Source organism: Nyctereutes procyonoides, unplaced genomic scaffold, assembly GCF_905146905.1.
Source record: "Nyctereutes procyonoides isolate TBG_1078 unplaced genomic scaffold, NYPRO_anot_genome, whole genome shotgun sequence".
Classification (NCBI taxonomy): domain Eukaryota; kingdom Metazoa; phylum Chordata; class Mammalia; order Carnivora; family Canidae; genus Nyctereutes; species Nyctereutes procyonoides.
This window is the reverse complement of record NW_026575131.1, coordinates 784137-803994: the sequence shown is the minus strand read 5'-3', so window position 1 is coordinate 803994 and position 19858 is coordinate 784137. Positions and strand designations below refer to the sequence as shown.

Sequence of the window (19858 nt, the reverse complement as noted above, 5' to 3'; positions counted from 1 at the left end):
CAGGGTGCATGGAGGCAGAGTAGTTGCCTAATGCTTTAAGAAGTGAATCAAGGTGGCAGTGAGGCAGAGAGATCTGAAGATGCAGCAGTGTGTTTAGGGTATGAAGAAAGATCTTAAAGGCATAGAACTAGAAGGAAGGCTATGGGGAGGGCTAGATGAAGCCAACTTCAGGTGGGGAGATGGCTTAAGATGTGGAGAAAATGTTTTAGGTGAAAGGAAGGAACATTGAGGAATTTCCTATTGATTATTCTTAATTGATAGGGAACGGAAGACAGAGGCATCTGTTGAGAATGAGGCTTCCTCTGTAATAAGCCATGGGTCAGAGGGTCAGCTGCTGGTCAGTACAGCTGACCCTTGAACATCTTGGGTTTGAACTGTGGGTCCAGTTACATGTGGATTCAGTAAACACGATACAGTGTTATAAATGTATTCTCTCTTCTTTATGATTTTCTTAGTAACATTTTCTTTTCTCTATTTTATTGTGAGAATATAATATACAATATGTATAACTTAAAAATATGTGTTAAATCAACTGTTTCCGTCAGTGGTGGGCCATTAAGGTTTTTTTGGCAGGTCAAAAGTTGTATATGGATATTTGACTGCATGGGGGGTCAGCACCCCAACCCCCACATTGTTCAAGGGTCAACTGTAAAAGGATTGATGAGTATTTGTGGGCCTAACAGAAGTCAGAAAATACTAAGGTGATCCCTATGGTTATGTGATTTTTTTTTTCTAGCCATGTTGGAAAAAAGAAAAATGCTTGGCTTCCCTACGATTTGCAGGTTAGCAAATGTGACGTGGTATTAGAGCATCTAAGTTCAAGATTCTAGGCTGATGTATGTTGTACATAATCCACATCATTGATGTAGGGATACCTGGTGGTGCCTGGCTTTGTTTTTCTTTGGGGTAACAACAAATGGAAACTCCCACTAGGCAGACTGAGAGGGTTTCTTTCTTTCTTTTTTTTTTTAATTTACTTATGATAGGCACACAGTGCGAGAGAGAGAGAGAGAGAGGCAGAGACACAGGCAGAGGAGAAGCAGGCTCCATGCACCGGGAGCCCGACGTGGGATTTGATCCCGGGTCTCCAGGATCGCGCCCTGGGCCAAAGGCAGGCGTTAAACCACGGCGCCACCCAGGGATCCCACTGAGAGGGTTTCTTACAAGGATCCTACAATTTAGGGAGTTGAAACACGTAGTGACTTCGAACAAGAGCCAAGCTAGGGCTGGGCCATCCTTCTTTTAGAGCTAGAACTGTGTCGGGTATGGCTGACCTGGGCCCTGGTACACAAAGCGGTTTGCAGGGGGCTCTTCGGTTAGTCTGACGTGACCACAGCTCCACAGGTGCATTTCTTCTGGTTCCGCTACCACTGGGGGATTTTTCCTCTGCTTCTAGCTCATTTTCCTATAAATGGGAGAATTTGATTGATGTAGTTCACCTTTTTCTGCATAGATGTCTGGCCAGCTTGTGCATTAGCTGTGGGTTAGAGGTCACCCTTGACGTAATCACCTACACCCTGGTGGCAGGGTTGGGGGACATGTGGGCAGTGGCAGCCCTTCTGGGGCTGTGGATGGGCAGGCCTGGTGACCCTCCTCTCTGGGTGCCCCCTCCACCCTTTCTCTGCTCCCGCCTGCTGCCGTTTTAGTGATGCTTGCCCCCGTGTGCTCCAGTTCTCCAGGCCATCACAAAGACCCTCCCTTCCAGCCAAGGGTGCCACCTGTGCTCACACTCACTTTCCCACGGGCAGGTGCATAGAGCTGCCAGAAGCCACAAATAGGGTCAGGGCCTCAGCCTCCCGGCGTGTCCACTCATGCTCTGCCTTAGCCTGATACAGGCTTTGTGGGAGTTCTGTCAGAACCCCAGGACTTAGGAGATCCTGGCCCCTCTGTTAGCCCCCTTCTACACATGTCATCTCCCCTTGGTGGTCCAGGGCAGACACCCGGTCCAGCGCTGTTAAACTGCTTCTTCGCGCATCTCTGTGGCACACAGTTATGTGAATGGCCAAGAGTGGTCTCGGCTTCCAATGAAATGGCATAGTTCTTGGTCACCTAGTAGAAGTACTCCAGGGGAGCAGGGTCTGGAATCATGGAGATGGAAAGAAAACATTTTAGAGAGTGTCTGTTGAGGCAAAAAGGGGCACCATCTCTGCCTCTCTGCTCAGTTTTAGAATGGAAGTCAGGGGCAGCCCGGGTGGCTCAGCAGTTTAGCGCCACCTTCGGCCTGGGGTGTGATCCTGGGCACCTAGGATTGAGTCCCGCGTTGGGCTCCCCCCACAGGAGCCTGTTTCTCCCTTTGCCTGTGTCTCTGCCTCTCTCTATGTGTGTGTCTCTCATGAATAAATAAATAAAATCTTAAAAAAAAAAAAAAAGAATGGAAGTCAGGCTGGGGCTCTAGGAGAGCTGGTCCTGCTGTGGGCCACTCACTGCCCAGGGTGTGATCTCTGCCCTGGAGTTGGGCTCACCCCATACTTTGAGTGTAACTACATATTTCCCTAAAGCAGTAAAATGGAAGAATCAGTCACACTGAACCAGACTTACTTTCTTTTTATAAATATACTTAAATGTAGAGTTTTGCTGTGAAAAGTGTCACAAAATAAGCAGATGTAATTTGTTTATCTTTCAGTGTGATTATGTAAATGTTCCAACTACAGTGTTTACTCCTTTGGAATATGGCTGCTGTGGATTATCTGAAGAGAAAGCTATTGAAATGTATAAAAAGGAGAATCTCGAAGTAAGATTGTGTTTTGCTGCTTACTTTTTCATTTCTCATCAACTGGCTTTGCAGACACTTTTTGTTTTGTAAGGTACTGTAATGGTTAGATTGTAGGAAATCCTATTCCTATTTTAGGAAAATTAGAAATTAAGTGATTTAAGCCCTATCTCTTTAGCTAATAATAATAATACAGTTGGGGAAAGGGGAACAAATGATGTATGCACTAGGACTTTTGAGTTACAAGTGGTAAATGTCTAGTTGAGTAAGCTTTTATAAGAAGGTGCTTATAAGACTTTCTGGAATTCAGGAGTATATCAAGGCTTTAGGAAAGGATGAGAACCAGGAGCTGCAAGATCATCTCAGTTCATGTATGCGTGCAGCTCATTCTTCTGTTTCTGCACACAGACTTTGCCTCTGGAATGCACATAGCAGCCAAAATAGGCCCTTTTTTCTACAAACGAGTTTATCTAATAATTCTGGTCTTAGGAGGACTTGCTACCTCTCAGTCTCAATTCTAAATTATGGAAGAGGATATCTGATTGGTCCGAGCTGGATCAGCCATCCACCCACTTCCATTCAGCATGGCCAGAGCCAGGCTCCTGTCACATCAACATGGTCCTGGGGAGCCTGCATTGTTAAGGGGCTCAGGGTGGGGAGGGTGGGCATTTCCCAAGGTTGTCACCCTGTTGCGGGCTGTGGGCTGTCAGATTCCCAAAAAGATTTCCTTTACACACATTTATTTCCACCTCTCCTTTACCCCTGTCCCATCTCTTCTCGTATTACATTGTTAAGTATTGTCTTACATTATAATTTGATGGGTAGTTTGAGTGGCTTTTTCTGCATACCCTTCCAACATAGGAGGGACAGAGAGAAATAAAAAGAGTTGGAGGGTTATTAGTACTTGATGTTTTCAGCACAAGAGGATTGTATTCCTCTCCCTTGACATCACGTCAATTACTGGCATTTTCTTGAAATCATAGTACTAGTTAAATGGCCTGATGACTAACTGAAGCTCTTATTACATTCCATTAGTGGGAAAACTCATAATTAAAACTTTATGATGTTATTTTAGATGATTGTTTTCGATGAGAAATGTTTTAGAAGACATGACTTGATCAGGGTTTACAATTAATTCTTTGTAATAATGAGCCATTTTTTTTTCTCCTGCAGTGATGAACTTTTACTTGAGTCTTGGAAAATTGATGGTAACAGTTATGAATTTAACACTTAGTTCTAAATCTTTTGAAATTAATGAGAAATTAAGATAGAAAGGCAGGGCACATGAGAGGAAGCCTGTAGAAAACTATACCCCAGACATAGGAATATCTTTATAGGAAAAAAGTCCCCTAGGTTTGTGGGATTACTTTAGGGTCTTCTTCCTAAGCCTCACTGCAGATCAACTAACCTTTTCTTATATATTGTTATAATATATTTATTGTGTTTAACAGGAGCAGAAATTTGATTTATTGTTATTTTTAAAAATTCCTATTAAAAAGAGATTTGAGGAAGCCTCTCAAAAATACATATATAATATTTTTTCAAAGTGAAGAAATCAAGGTGGGAAGAAAATGTGGGTAGGAAAAATTATGATTGGTGTTAGAAGAGAGGTGAATTTGGTGGTTCACAGAATTCATGCCGTAAAGTCACATAGATTTGCTTTAGAATTAACCTAAAAATCTTCCTCCATGTGTCCTACTACCTGGAGGAGGGAGAACTGAGAGAGATTTCCCAAGTTTCTACAAAAGGGGCATGGAGATACGGTGAAAAATGGCCTTAAAATATCCCCTTAGTGAATATGATGATGGGTTTTATAGAATTATTTCTTATTAGATCCTGAAGTGCAGTCCTGCAGCATAATGCCACAGCACAGTAAAATAAAAAGGTAGTTCCTGAAGGGGCTGAAATGTAGGGCTGTGCTGATTTGCTGCTCATTGCTGGCCTGACTTAATACAAAATTGTTGAGTATCTATCTAGCACCAAGGTTTTAACTTGTTTTAATATGAATTCCTTTGTGAATCTAATGAGATTTTGGGTACCCAGTAAGACCCTCTCTCCATGCTGGTGCAACTGAAAGCTATCCTTAATCCCTCCTTGTTGGTCAACATCAATGGTCAGCTTACCAGGAAGTGCTATCACTTTTACCCCCAGAGTATGTTATGTGTGTACCTACTTATTTCCATCCCTGCCCTCCTCGTCCCATGTCCACCATCATCTCTTGCCTGTAGCCTTCCTCCTCATCTCCCTTGCATTTGCTCTTAGCCCACTCCCATCTGGTCATCACACATCAGCCAGAGGAACTTTTAAAAATACACACCAGTTATGCCACTTCCCAGCATAAAGCTTTTCAGTGATTTCCCAGGGCTCAGTACGATCTGAACTCCTCACTGTTTGTGAGAAGAGGCATCGTGTAATCAAGCCATTCATGCTGCTGTATGTCCTGCTTATAGTAGTCCAGTCACACTGGTCTAATGTTCGTTCTAAAAACTCCCCATGTTCTTTCCTGTGGCACAGTCTGTGGACTTGTAGTTTCCTTTGCTTGTTGGAAAGCAAAGGAAAAGGCCAGGCTAAACAGCCCTGCCAACACTTGGAGAAATGTCACCCAAAGGAGACAGATAAAAAGAAACCGTGTGTTCTTCCCTGGTGCAGTGATTCCATGCCTGATACTGCCCTTAGGAGAAGAGATTGAGATGAGAAAGAGACACCAGGATTTCTCCTGAGTAAACAATCCTAGGCTCTCTTCCTGGTGAATACATGTTCCATGGAAGTGGGGAGCAGGAGAGTAACACCTGCACAGATTGTTAAGGTCACATTTGAGAATCAAACCACTGAACTACCCTGAACTACCAAATACGTTGGAATCAAAAGAAGAAGATGACTGAGAAGAAAGTTAGTTACATAAGAAAAGTTGAGAGAAAGATGATAGGGGCTCTGGGGTGGCCCAGTCAGTTAAATGTCCGACTCCTAATTTTTGCTCAGGTCATCATCTTAGAGTCATGAGATCAAGCTCAGCATGGAGCTTAACATTTTCTCTCTCTCTCCTTCTTCCTCTGCCCCTCCCCTTCTCACTTTCCCTCTCTAAAAAAAAGAGGAGGAGGAAGAGGAAGAAGAAAAGGAAGAGGAGAAAGGGGATGAAAAAAAAAGAGGAAGAAGAAAAAAAAGGAAGGGGATGAAAAAGAAGAGAAGAGGAGGAAGAGGAAAAGAAGGAGAAGAGGAAGGAGGAGAAGGAGGGGAAGGAGGAAGGGTAGGCAAGGATGATCCAATATAAATATAACTCATACCCTGCAGTGAAAAATCTAACAAGTGGTACAGAAGTGGTATTCTGAGATATAGTAGAAGAAAACACCTAATATTAAAGAATAACTTACCATTTTCTAAAAGAAACCAGTGACACAGACACATTCTAGTTAAGCTAGTTATTCATAAGGGCAATGAACCAGCCTGGCCCCAGGCTTTTTCATAATAACATTCAGTGCCAAAGACAATAGAATGATGTCAATAAACTTCTGAGGGAAAGGGATCTGCCTTTAAAAATAATCTCTGAAGGATAGAGGGATAGTAAAGGAGACAAAATAGTGATGACATTTTGGGGAAAAAAACCCAAATAGATGAGTGATAAGTAACCCAACGGATTAAAAAAAAAAAGATTATAAACTGGTAAGGGAAAAGTCAAGAAACCAACTTGGCTTTACATCAGAGTCCACAAAGGCTCAAAAATTGGTAACACCATGTACATCTGGAGGTGAGGTAGGAGGCCAGCTGACAATCAAGCAAAGATCCTTTAAGAAACAGTGAGAGTGTCACCTCTTGACACTCTCCATACACTGGCAAATATTTAGAAGGTTATTTTCTGGAGATGGTTAAAACCAAAGACCTCTTGACTAGGGAGCAGTGTTATCAAGTGAAGGCGGGATTCAGCACAATACTCAAGTTAAGCAAATATATACTGAATCTTTACCCTTCTTCCACTGAGTTCCCAGAACTCTAGCAACCGGCCCTTTACCCTTCTCTGGCCAGAGGTTGGTTAGAGTCTGATTTCTCAGCGGACTCTGACAAGCCCCAAAACACCTAAAGATACTGATAAAGGGTCCCCAAATAAACTTCAAGATTAGATAATGGGACAGTGAAACTCAAATTCAATAAGCTATGAAAATGAACTTTCAAACTTTGGAAAAACAACATTGAGGCATAATTTACATATAACAAGATGAAGATTGTGTGTAGTTTTATGAGTTGAAACACTTGTGAAAACCATCATTAGAATCAAGATTAAGAACAGTTTCATCACCCTCCCCAAATTAAACATCTTTTAAATTCCCAACATTTAAAAATAAATAAACAAACAAATAAATCCCCAACATTTAACATGAGCAGACAATCGAAGGACTCAAAAGAAACAGACTGTGTACATGTGTAAGAAATAATGTATTTACACTCGTGAACAGAAAATAGGACGTACCTTCAGAAGTAACAGAGAAACAACAGATACCTGTTGGAAATGCAAAATATGGTATCAGAAATTAAAAACCCATTGGATGAGCATTTATCCCAGAGAAATGAAGACTTAGTTTCATTTCTATGTATACATGAATGGGAATACTACCCAACAATAAAGATGGATGAACAGGCGTGATATTATGGAAAATGGTGAAGTAGGAAGCTCCAGGAATCTATCCCTTCACTAAGACAACAAACTGAGCTGGCAGGAAGTGTTTGAAGCAGTTCTTCTAGAACTCTGGAATCTAGTTGAGTATTTTCAGCGCCCAGAGGAGAGCTAGAGGAGGAGGCTGGAAGACTATGGTGGATTTCCATGTTTCGGTAATGGCCAATGTCCCACGGACCCAGCACTGTGGTGTGCAGTTGGCAGGTTGGTGGTCTCTGTTCCTGGTGCAGCTTGCTGGTGCCAGACTGGGCAGCAAGGACTTTGTCCTCCAGAAATTGGGGCAGTGTTTTGACTGCCGATCCCTGCTTCTGATTGCTGAGAAATTGGCACCAGCCTCCATAAACTGAAGTGGCTTCCCTGCTGCGGTGAGACTTCAAGAGAGAATATTCTCTTCTCCCCCCATTTTGGAAGTCAGACATTTAAGGACATCGTTGTCAGGTCCCTGGGTGACCTCAGGTTTCTGTTGCGGACAGAAACCGCAACAGTGAATACACAGTATGCAGAAACAGCTTGGAAAAGTCAGATGACTCCAGCTCTCAACAAACAAAAAAATAGCAATCTCTGAGGAGGAAATATGTCATTTCCAGGGTTACCATATTATAATAATCAAGACAAACAACAACAGAGCATATATATTGGTCCGCTAGGTCTACCGTAATAAAGTGCCACAAATTTGTGGGGCCTTAGACCGCAGCATTCTGCTGTCTCACAGTTCTAGGGGCTAAAAGTCCAACATCAAGGTGTTGACAGGGTTGTTTCCATTTGGTTTCTGTGAGGAAGAATCTGTCCCATTCCTCTCTCCTAGTTTTTGGTGTTTCGCTGGCAATCTTTGTCATTCCATGGCTTGGAGATTTTACTTTATCCTCACGTGGGATTCTCTGTTAGTGTGTCAAAGTATCCAAAATTTTCTCTCTGTAGGACAACATTCATATTGGGTTATGAGAACCACCCTACTCTAGAATGACCTTATATTAACTAATTGCATATACAATGATCTTATTTCTACATAAGGTCACATATTAAGATATGTGGGTTAGGACTTCAACATATGAATTTTGGGAAGACACAGTTCAACTCATAGCAGCATACAAAGGAAAAGGAAAGTATGACCTATTTGCAGGGAAAAAAAGAATTTGACAGAAATCATTCCAGAAGAAGCGCAGACTTTGGAATTATTAGACAAAGACATTAAATCAACTATTAAATCAATGTAAAATGTATTCAGTGAGCTAAAGGAAATTGTGGACAAATAACTAAAGGAAATCAGGAAAACAGTATCTGAACAAAATATCATTAAAGAGAAATTGTGAAAAGGAACCAAAAAGGATTATATATAATAACTAAATGGTATTTATTCTCAGAATGCAAGAATGGCTCAACATATGAAAATCAGTCAATGTAGTATATCATATAATAGAATGAAGGGGGAAAAAACCACATGATCATCTCCATGCAAAAAAAGCATTTGACAAAATTTAGCACTCGTGATAAAAAAAAAAAACAACAATAAACTAGGAATTTAAAGGGAACCTTCTTAACATGAATAAGGCCATAAATGAAAGATGTTTTTAAAGATTTAAATTCATGTTAATTAACATATAGTATTGCTTTCAGGAGTAGAATTTAATGATTCATCAGTTGCATGTAAACCTATATGCTCACCCAACAAGTGCCCTCCTTAGTGCCCATTACCCACTTAGCCCATCCCTGCTCCAACAACCCTCAGGGTGTTCTCTATATTTAAGTCTTCTATGGTTTGCCTCCTCTGTTTTCATCTTACTTTATTTTTCCTTCCCTTCCCCATGTTCGTCTGTTTTGTTTCTTAAATTCCACATACAAGTAAAATCATATGATATTTGTCTTTCTCTGACTTATTCTCTGTAGCATAATACTCTCTAGTTCCATCCATGTCATCGCAAATGGTAGGGTTTCATTCTTTCTGATCACTGAGTAATAGTCCATTATATGTATATACCACATCTTTATTCATTCGTCGGTTGATGGACATTTTTTCCATTTTCCCATCAACTATGGCTTTTTCCATAGTTTGGCTACTCTGGACATTGCTGCTATAAATATTTGGGTGCATGTGCCACTTTAAATCAGCATTTTTTTTTTATCCTTTAGATAAATCCCCAGCAGTGCAATTGCTGGGTCATAGGGCAGGTCTATTGTTAACTCTTTGAAGAACCTCCACACAGTTTTCCAGAGTGGCTGCACCAGTTCACATTCCCACCAACAGTGCAAGAGGGTTCCCCTTTCTCCACATCCTCGCCAATATCTGTTGTTTCCTGTCTTGTTAATTTTCACCATTCTCAACTGTCTTGAGGTGGTATCCATTGTGATTTTGATTTGTATTTCCCTGATGCTGAGTGATGTTGAGCATCTTTTCACATGTCTGTTAGCCATCTGGATGTCTTCTTGGGAAAAGTGTCTATATATGTGAAAGACAGGCTTTTATTTTCTCAGTTCTAGAGGCTAGAAATCTGAGACCAGGGGTGTCAGTAGAGGTGGCTCTTTCTGTGGGCCATGACCAAAGGGTATCTCAGCCCCCTCCTTGGTTTGTAGATGGCTGTCTTTTCCCTATATGTTCACATCACCTTCCCTCTGAGCGTCTGTGTCCTAATTTTCTTTTCTTGTAAGGACACAGTCATATTGAGTTAGGGACACCCTAATGACTTCATTTTAATTACCTCTTTAATGACCCTATCCAAATATGGTTACATTCTGGAATATTAGGAGTTAGGATTTCAAAGTACAAATTTATTTTGAGAGTGTGACATAATTCAGCCCATAATAGAACTAAATGAATTTAGCAAAGTTGCAGGGCATGAAAACACACAAAAATCAGTTGTATTTCTATGTACTTGCAATGAGCGCTCCAAAAAGGAAATTTAAAAACAATCACAACAGCATGAGGAATACTTAGGAATAAATTTAATAAATGTAACCAAGATGGTTAAACCTTGAAACATTGTTAAAAGAAATAAAGGGGGGAAAAAAAGAAAGCAAGACCTAAGTAATTGGAAAGACTTTGGGATAAATCGGGGTGGGTGCAGGAAAAATTAAGTCTATGGCAAAACAAGATAGTCTTTAATTCTATAGAAAATTAAAAGTTCATGAGAGTAAAATAACCATAGTTTACTATGTGACTCAGATCTGAATAGTTTCATTAAAAAATAGCTTTACTGAGGCATAAGACATAAACCATAACCACTTACAGTGTGCAGTTTAGTGGATTTTAGTATCTTCTCAGAGTTGTATGACCAGTACCACAATCACTTTGAGAACATTTTCATCATCCCAGAAAGAAACCTGGCACCTGTTAGCAGTTGCTACTTGTTTTCCTCTATCCCCTCTCTAGATCTGCTTATTGTGGGCATTTCCTGTAAGTGGCATCATTTAGTACGTGGTCCTTTGTGACCGGCTTCTTTCTCCTCACGTAAGCTAGTTTCCAAGATTCATCCTTGTTGAGGCATGTGCCACAATATTCATTTCTTTTTTTGCTGATTAATAATCCCTTATATAGATAATACCACATTTTATTCCATTCACCAGTTGACAGACATGTGGACTACTACCACTTCTGAGCTGTCGAGAGTGAAGCTGCCATATGCATCCCTGTACAAGTTCTTGTGTGGACAGAATGCTATCCATTTTCTTGAGTCTATACCTAAGAGTAGAATTACTGAGTCACAGGGAGATTCTGTGTTGAACTTTTTGAGGAACAGGCAGGCTGTTCTTCAAGGCAGAAGACATTTTACCTTCTTAGCAACAATGTGTGAGGGTTCCGGTGTCTTCACATTTTCACCGACACTTGTTATTGCCTGTCTTTTTTGATGATAGCTATCTATAGTGGGTGACTCCCAAAAAGATATGACCACAGCCTAGCCCCTGGAACCAGTGAATGTGACCTTATTTGGAAAAAGGGTCTTTCTTTGCAGGTAGAATTAAGAATCTTGAGATGAGATTGTCCTGGATTTTCTGGTCCTATACCCGAGGACAAGTGTCCTTATAACAGAAGATAAGGCCATGTGAAAACAAAAGCAGAGATTGAAGTTTTCACCCCAAGCCAAGAAACACCCAGAGATACTGGAAGCTAAAGGGCAAGGAATTCTCCTTTTAGAACCTTTGGAAGGAGCCTGGCTGTGCAGACACCTTGATTTCAGATTTCTGGCCTTCAGAACTGCAAGATTATAAACTTTTGCTTTAAGCCACCAGGTTTGTGGCAATGTGTTGGAGCAGCTCTGGGAAACTGCTACATCTCTTTTTGGTTTCCGTTTACATTTCCCTGGTGACTAATGATATTGGGTGTCTTTTCCTGGCTTTACAGGCTAGTTGTACACCTTTTTTGGGACAAATATCTATTTAGCTCCTTTGCCGTTTTAAAGATTGTGTTGTCTTTTTTATTGAGTTCTAAGAGTACTTCATATTCTGTATAGCTGGGTGGCATAGAGCAAGTCAGAAACAGGCTTGCGATTTGGGAAATCTTGTTTGAAACCTGAATTTTCACCATTTCTTTTCTTAACTTGTCTTTTAGGAAATACTATCTTGAGGTAAAGAAACCTTTATCTTCCATTCCTAACAGCCACAGAGATTGAAATTTTGTATTAAAATATGTGTAAGACTTTCTCTTCCATTAAATACAAGTTAAATCTAATGATTTTAATTACAAATAATCGTGTTCTCTCTTATCTTTTAAATAAAAATTCCAGGGTGCCTGGGTGGCTCCGTCAGTTAAGGCCTGCCTTTTGCTCAGGTCATGATCGCAGGGTCCTGAGATTGAGCCCCACATCAGGCTCCCTGCTCAGCAGGAGTCTGCTTCTCCCTCTGCCCCTGCTTGTGCTCTTGTGCATGCACTCTCTCTGTCAAATAAATAAATAAAATCTAAATAAATAAAATTTCATTTTTATTACCTATGCACCAACAATTGATGCTTCCCTAACATGTAAAATGTTTATTTCTGGATGGTAGTTTTTTGTTTTGTTTTTACTTTCTTTCTGCACTGCATAATTCTTATAACCTTGTATTTTTATAAAACAATAAAGACATAATTCAAAATATAAAATACATAATCCTATTAAAGAACAAAGAATCAGTATTTAAATCCTTCCACTGTGGATTTTAGTTTGGAATTCATTTCTTATCCTGGCAGCAGACATTAATCCCTTGCCTTCTGTGTGGAGCATTTAGGAGGAACAGGCTGAGGAAATGTAACCCCCATGAGTGGAGCGTGTGTTGCACTTTGTCCATGTTCATTCCTCGCTGACCAGGCCAGATCGAGGCACCTTAGAGGATGCACTCAGAGAGCTGGAGTGAGGGCTCTCAAGTAGCAGAGGTAGTGTTCTTTTTTTTTTTTTAATTTTTATTTATTTATGATAGTCACATAGAATGAGAGAGAGAGAAGCAGAGACACAGGCAGAGGGAGAAGCAGGCTCCATGCACCGGGAGCCCGATGTGGGATTCGATCCCGGGTCTCCAGGATCGCGCCCTGGGCCAAAGGCAGGCGCCAAACTGCTGCGCCACCCAGGGATCCCATTGCTCTTAATATCCTTGAATGGCCGGGACTATTTTATTTCTTCTGCTTCTCTTAGATTTGGTGTGATTACGAACCTTGTAGGCAGGTTGTAAATTCATTGAAGCCAAATCTAGGTCTTTGTGCACCTTCTCCAGTGACATAGGGCCTACTGCATTGCCCTGGAGAGTAGTACTCTAGAAATGTTTGAAAATTGAATTAATAAGGAGATTTCTTGGACTAACAGCAGAACAATAAAAAAGGTCAACACACTTGTGCAGGTGGTATTTTGGGAGCGGTGGCCCAGATGCTTCCAGTAGACCCATAAAGTCGAGATCATGAAACTGCTCTAGAGATTATCATCTTTATATAATTAAAGAGTGTATCAGGGAGTGGTTTTCTTTTTTTTTTAAGATTTTATTTATTTATTCATGAGAGAGAGAGAGAGAGAGGCAGAGACACAGGCAGAGGGAGAAGCAGGCTTCAATGTAGGGAGCCTGACGTGGGACTCAATCCCGGGTCTCCAGGATCACGTCCTGGACTGAAGGCGATGCTAAACCGCTGAGCCACCTGGGCTGCCCTCAGGGAGTGGTTTTCACAGACATTAATCTTGGCCTATTTCCTTGTCTTGCAGGTGTATCATACTTTGTTCTGGCCTCTTGAATGGACAGTGGCCGGCAGAGACAACAATACTTGTTACGCAAAGATAATTTGCAATAAATTGGACAACGTATGTAATAAGATTAGAATTTAAAAAGCTGTCATTTTAAACTGTTGCTTTTAATCCAGTATTTGGGTTTGAATCATCTCTTTAAAGACGGCTTTCAGGGCAAAACAGACGTCCTTCAAATTGTTACCCAGTCCATGTGTTTGTGGAAGTTGAACAAGTAACAGATTGTAATTGAGGCTCACTAATATCTTCTCAAAAAAAAAAAAATCATTGAAAGTTGTCTCCTCTCAAGCTATCTGACCTGGCAGTGTAGAACCAGATGATCTGTGAAAGTTTGGGTCATCAACTAGTAAAACGTAGGGTGTGTGTGTGCATTTTGAAAATTGACCGAATGTGTGTTGAAGAGCCTTTAGAACGAGATGCTTGCATGAAGTGAAAGCAGTTAATTAACTGGTTCCTAATGAAGGCTTTCGTTAAAGAAGAATCAGTGGGGTGGAGAGCTGGTGGGCAGAGGCTCTCTGCCTTCCCCGTTATTAAGGTGAGCATGAAATTGATAACAGGCGCCTTCATTATCGTAGTTGAAAGCATAGCTTATTTATGACTTGTTTTGGAAAGAACACGGTGTAGAAAGCAGTAGGGCCTGGTTCATCCCTTTTTAAGAATTCGTAACCTGGGAGATGAACTGTAAAATTAGGTAAGTATGAACAGCCATAACTGATACTTGTATAAAGTTTACAGAGTGGTGGTCATCTTTCTGAATCCACCGAATTTTAAGTGTAACAGGAAACAGGTGTCACAGGCTCATGGCCAGTTAGCACGTGCCTCATTGCCTGAGGGGTGAAGGCACCCAGAGCCCTAGAACATAGTTCCTTGGTTCTAGCACAGCTATGCCAGGCAGTGGAGGGGATATTGGTCAGACGCCCCGGAAACGCTGCAGGGCTGTGTCACGTTCCCAGCCGTGCTCTCTGCCGGGGGCCCTGGCTGCATGGTGCTCGTTCTGACTGCGAACAACGGAAGCCATCCAAGCTTACCGTTGTGCCAGCTGCAGGTGGCTCTTCCGCAGGGAGCCCATGGAGATGGTCTCCCTGCACTGCTGCCCCCTGCTGTGAGCAGCATTAGGCTGATTGGTAGAGCCAGGATGTTTCTATCCTCTCAACAGGGGTGTGGACCCTTGGGCCTGAGGCGTTATTTCAAGGACTGCCCACTCCTCTTGGGACACCTGCTCTGTCCCTTGCCACTCCCCAAACTCACCCTCCACAGCCCTTGCACACCTGCTTAGAAGTGCATATTTTCATCAGAGGTCCTTTGTTTCCCTGGGCCGTCCCCCTTCCCCACTTTGCTCCACAGTACCCATCTCAGAGATTCCGGTTCAGGAGCCTTCCTCTGGCCCGGAACTCCTGCTCTTCACCCGAGGCTCCTGTCGCCTCCTGTGACGGCCAGCCCTCTGAGACACGCTGCTCCCAGAGCCCTCCGCGAGTGCCCACCTGTAGATGTGCCCGAGGTTGGGCTTGCTTTGTTTTCCCTCCAGAATCAGGTGGCACAGGCTCAGCCCTGGCTTCCATCTGTTGAGCACTTTCACTGTTGAACATCAGATTGAAGACTAGAGCCTGATGAAAAAAACCTGGACAGCCTAAAACGCAGTGTTACTCTGGAAATACACTCTGGATCTAGGCTCCCCAACCCCCACCCCTGTCTTGGTGGGTCAGCTCCTCCCCTGCGCCTGGTCGCTCCCCAGTAAAAGCCCCCTCTGGCTACACCTGATCGCTGCCTACTTACCTTAGGAGCCCAGGCAGCTTGCTTCCTGGGCCAGGAGCCACGGCAGTTCCCGACCCTGATGCCGTAGACTTATTCCAGCCTTGGACTTTAATTCAGATTTGTTATGTTGTTGTTTAGTAAGATCTCAGCATAATTTGGAAATTTACATCATACTAATGAACTCCTTCATGCGGTGGGTAAATTGCTTGTTCTAGTAAATTTGAGTGCAAATTAACTCTGGATATGCATTTACTGGCTCATTTAACAGATTCTTACAGTGGTTTGGCTTTGTGATAATGTTCTCTGCTCTGTTCAGCATTAGAGTTCTTTTTCTGTAGTAGCTGCTGTAAATGTTAACTGTGAACTTGCAATAAATAGATTCCTGTTCAGATCATTAACCCACGGGGCTTCTCTTTCTTATGTTTGCATATTCAAGTATCGGGTGATAGGATTCCATGTCCTCGGACCCAATGCCGGTGAGGTTACCCAAGGGTTTGCTGCCGCAATGAAATGTGGGCTCACAAAGCAGCTACTTGATGATACCATTGGAATTCATCCCACCTGTGGTGAGGTACGGGGATAGCTTTGTTTTTATTGATGTCAGTTGGTGTTCTTTGAAAAACTAGCAGCTGAGCGTCTGCCTTCAGCTTAGGGCATGATCCCGGGGTCCTGGGATTGAGTCCCACATCGGGCTCCCCGCAGGGAGCCTGCTTCTCCCTCTGCCTGTGTCTCTGCCTCTCTCCTTGTCTCTCATGAATAGATAAATATTTTTTTAAAAAAAAAAGCTATCCTAAAGCACATCGTCAGGAAGATTTTCTATGAGTAACTGCTTCGTATAGTTTGAAGGTTAACCTAGGTATAATATTCAAAATGTGTTTTCTTAAAGCAAAGGCTTAAGTATTGATGGCTAAATCTAAATTTGTGTGGTTTTCTTCCTTTCGAACAGGTGTTTACGACTCTGGAGATCACAAAGTCATCGGGACTAGACATCACTCAGAAGGGCTGCTGAGGCTAGCACTACTGCTGTCTGGGTTTCCTTGTCATTTCCTGCTCTCAGGGACAAGAGGGCCCCCGGGTAAAGTGAGTCGGTGCTCCTGCACCTGCTCTCCTGCATGGGGACCAGTGCTGGACTTTTGTCCCAGCACAGAGATGAGGAAGACGAGGAGGCAGGACAGCAGTGGGCATGTGCCCCGCGGGCTCGGCTGGCTGGAGAGGCAGGCAGGCTGCCTCCTTGACGCCTTAGCTCGGAACCGCTGTGAGGTGAGCTGAGGCCGATGTCCTCCAGGCCAGGCCAGCTGCCCCTGAAGGACCTTGCGGGCGCGCGGTCAGCCAAGTTAACTATTCTGGTTGCTAGTGTTTTTATCCTCTTCCTTCATTATTTCTCCAAAAGTGGCTGCTCAGTGATGAAAACTGGCCACCCAGTGGGGCCCTCCGGAGTGGGGGCCCGGGCTTGGTGTGTCCCCAAAGTGTGTCCCGGCAGTGCCCTTGGGAGCTGGCCGCGAAGCCTGGCGCACAGGTGGGAAAAGCGGCCCGCGGGGCCCAGCTAGTCAGCCGGCCCGCCTCGCGCCCCTCCCTGCCCTGATTCGCAGTGGCAACAGCCCCAGGCCTCTCTCTCTTTTAGTACCTCCTGTCAGATACATGCTTGAATTCCTTCTCCACCTTGATCTTCAGAGCAATATTAAAAAGTTTTCAATACTGAATTATGTGACATCTAACTAACTTAAAACTGTTGAAAATGATTCAGTCCGTATCAGTAAAGTTCAGTAAGCGACCAGGTGATAGGAGAGTCCGTTTGAATCTGCACACCTGTCAGCATCCATCAGGCCCTCGAAATGGGGGCCCACCCAAGCGCCTTTTGAAAGATCAGTTTTCTTAAGGAGCATACCATAGAGCTGCCCAGTGCAAGGAAGGCAGCCTAGTGCTCTCTGGAACAGGATGTTAGCCACTAACCTACTGTTGTAGGTGTTGTGCCCAAGATTGCGAATCCGAGAAACCACCAAGGAGCCGACACCGATGCAAACACACGAGGGTTTATTTACAAGCTCGAACTTGGGTCCAAGTGTACCCGACACAGCGGAGTAGGGATTTGGACCCCGAGACTAAGAGGCGAAGCAGCTTTATGGGGGCCAGTGGGATTGTAACATACGCAGAAAGTTGCACAGTCATGTCGGTCCACACGCAGGTGGCCAGTTGAATCACGATTCACCCTATAGTGACCATTTGAGCTGGCCTATCACTCTGGTCGGAATTAGCGCGCAGTTTTGGCGGGCACAAGGCGGGGTTACATTGTCATGAGCGGATTTCCGATGAGGGTGTGCCCAGCGGCTTGACTAGGGTGGGGTAGCGCCTTAAGCCATAAGCAGGTCATGTGGGGGTCATAGGGGAGGTGGTGGGTGTAGCACAAAATGGAATCAGTCCTACTCTGCTTGTCCAGGGGTAGGGGATTTTTGTTAAATTTCCTGGGTCCCACAGTAGGGTTGGGTAGTTCTGTGTCAGAATTTCTAGGCATATGTCTCAAATGAAAAATTGTAAGATGTTAAGCAGTTGGGGAATATCTATAGATGAGGGTTTTGCTCCCCTCTTTGAAGGCAGGGAGTGGAGCAGGGCTGGGGTGGGGTTGGGGACCTAAGGACCTGACAGAGGATTGATTCAGTTAGTAAGCTGCCTTTTATTGGGGAAAGAAAGATACAAACGTGATTGTCTAAAAAGCAAGGCTGGTTGTAGCAGTTGCTATAACCTGGGTAGAACAGCACCGTGAAAACCTGGAAGATGCTATTAATTTCCACTGGACATGGGGTGGGGGTGGTTAATTGATCAGAAGTTAGTGAAAACAGCTGTATTTGAACTGAACCATGAGGGGGGAATAGGATTTCAAAGATTTGAAGCAGTCTGGAGAGGCTCTGAATGATCCTTTCAATGGGTTCAACTAAAATTCTACATAAAATAATTTTTAAAAACTTGTTACTGTGTTGCTGAGCACCACAAACAGACAATCAAGGGTTTATAGGACCCCAAATGAAATGAAACTGGGAAGCCTAGAAGTGAGTTTTGCTTTGCACTCAGGATAACGCAGAAAACCTTAAAGCCCAGGCCTGCCCGGGTGAAGTTTCAAACAGGAAACCTTTGTGTAAAGCTGGGACCCCAATGGGCTGTATCCCCAGGGGGAGGGGAGGTGTAAAACACTCTGCTTCTCAGAAAGAAGCAAATAAACTTGGCTGTGTTCTTAGGAGGAAGGAAATAATCCACCCAAAGAATTTTAACCACTGTCCGGGCTGCAGGCCACTGGGGGAAAAAAAATTGCAAGGAAAAATCAACATCCTGTATTACAGTAGAGATTTGAATATTCCTCAGTAATTAGATCAAACAAGAAAAGTCAGTAAATTACTCAACTGTCGAGAAGAATGAGATCTTGCCATTTGCAATGATGTGGGTGGAACTAGAGAGTATTCTAAGCAAAATATGTCAGCCAGAGAAAGACATACCATATGATTTCACTCATATGTGGAATTTAAGAAACAAAGCAGGTGAACATAGGGGAAGGGAAGGAAAAATAAGATGAAAACAGAGAAGGAGGCAAATGAGATTGTTAACTATAGGAAACACACTGAGGGTTGCTGGAGGATATGTGGGTTGGCAAATGGGGTAACTGGGTGATGGGCATTAAGGAGGGTATGTGATGTAATGAGCACTGAGTGTTGAATCACTAAATTCTACCTCTGAAACGTACTATATGTTAACTAACAAGAATTTAAATTAAAAAGTCAGTAAAAATATAGATTTGAATAATACAATTGACAAGCGCAGTTTAATGAACTGAGGAAGAAGATCGCATTCAACATGACAACTTATGTCAAGCACATGTGGAATATTTATGAAATTTGCCTATGCTAGCTTTGACCAGTTTCACAAGACTGGTGGTCTTATCTTTAGAATTTGGGATGAGATGCCTGGGTGGCTCAATTAAGCATCCAACTCTTGATTTTGGCTCAGGTCATGATCTCAGGGTCTGAGGTTAAGCCTCACATTGGCCTCCACATTCAGCACAAAGTCTGCTTGAGATTCTCTCTCTCCCTCTCCCCCTGCCCCTCGTACTCACACATGTGAGCTCTCTTAATCTAAAATAAAATCTTAAAAAAAAACAACAGGATATATGAGATCATGCTGAGCTCCTGTTACTATAGTCTTCTCTTGGGACTCCTAGCTCTAAGTAAGCTAGAGTTAAAACAGTCCAAGCTTAGATGACTTGACTGATGTGGTTTAGAATACCTTATCTGTTTTGGAGTAGTAGTACAGTTTTTCAAATTATGGTTTATTTCCCAATGAAGAACCATCCAGTGCTTTTAAGCATGGTGTGACAAAGAAACCTGTTAGGAACTTAATGCAAGAGATCACTAAGTATGCTTCCACCCATGCTACCAGTTGTAATATCCCACCATAAACAAATTGGAAGAAATATGAAATGACTACAATCAACCATGGAACAACAGTGCAGGACTATGATCCTTAAGAGAAGGGAAACATGAGATGACCCCTCCAATTACCCTA

At 42.9% G+C, this 19858-nt stretch overlaps 1 protein-coding gene across 1 annotated transcript in view; it reads left to right on the top strand.

The window, feature by feature from the left end:
• TXNRD3 (thioredoxin reductase 3) overlaps positions 1–17013 on the top strand; it is a 49853-nt gene extending 32840 nt beyond the window's left edge. The window contains exons 14-17 of the mRNA XM_055343224.1: positions 2624–2731; positions 13523–13618; positions 15750–15884; positions 16260–17013. Coding sequence (XP_055199199.1) covers positions 2624–2731; positions 13523–13618; positions 15750–15884; positions 16260–16322 — 402 coding nt within the window. The 3' untranslated portion in view covers positions 16323–17013. The remainder of the gene's footprint in view (positions 1–2623; positions 2732–13522; positions 13619–15749; positions 15885–16259) is intronic.
• The last annotated feature ends 2845 nt before the right edge of the window (positions 17014–19858 follow it).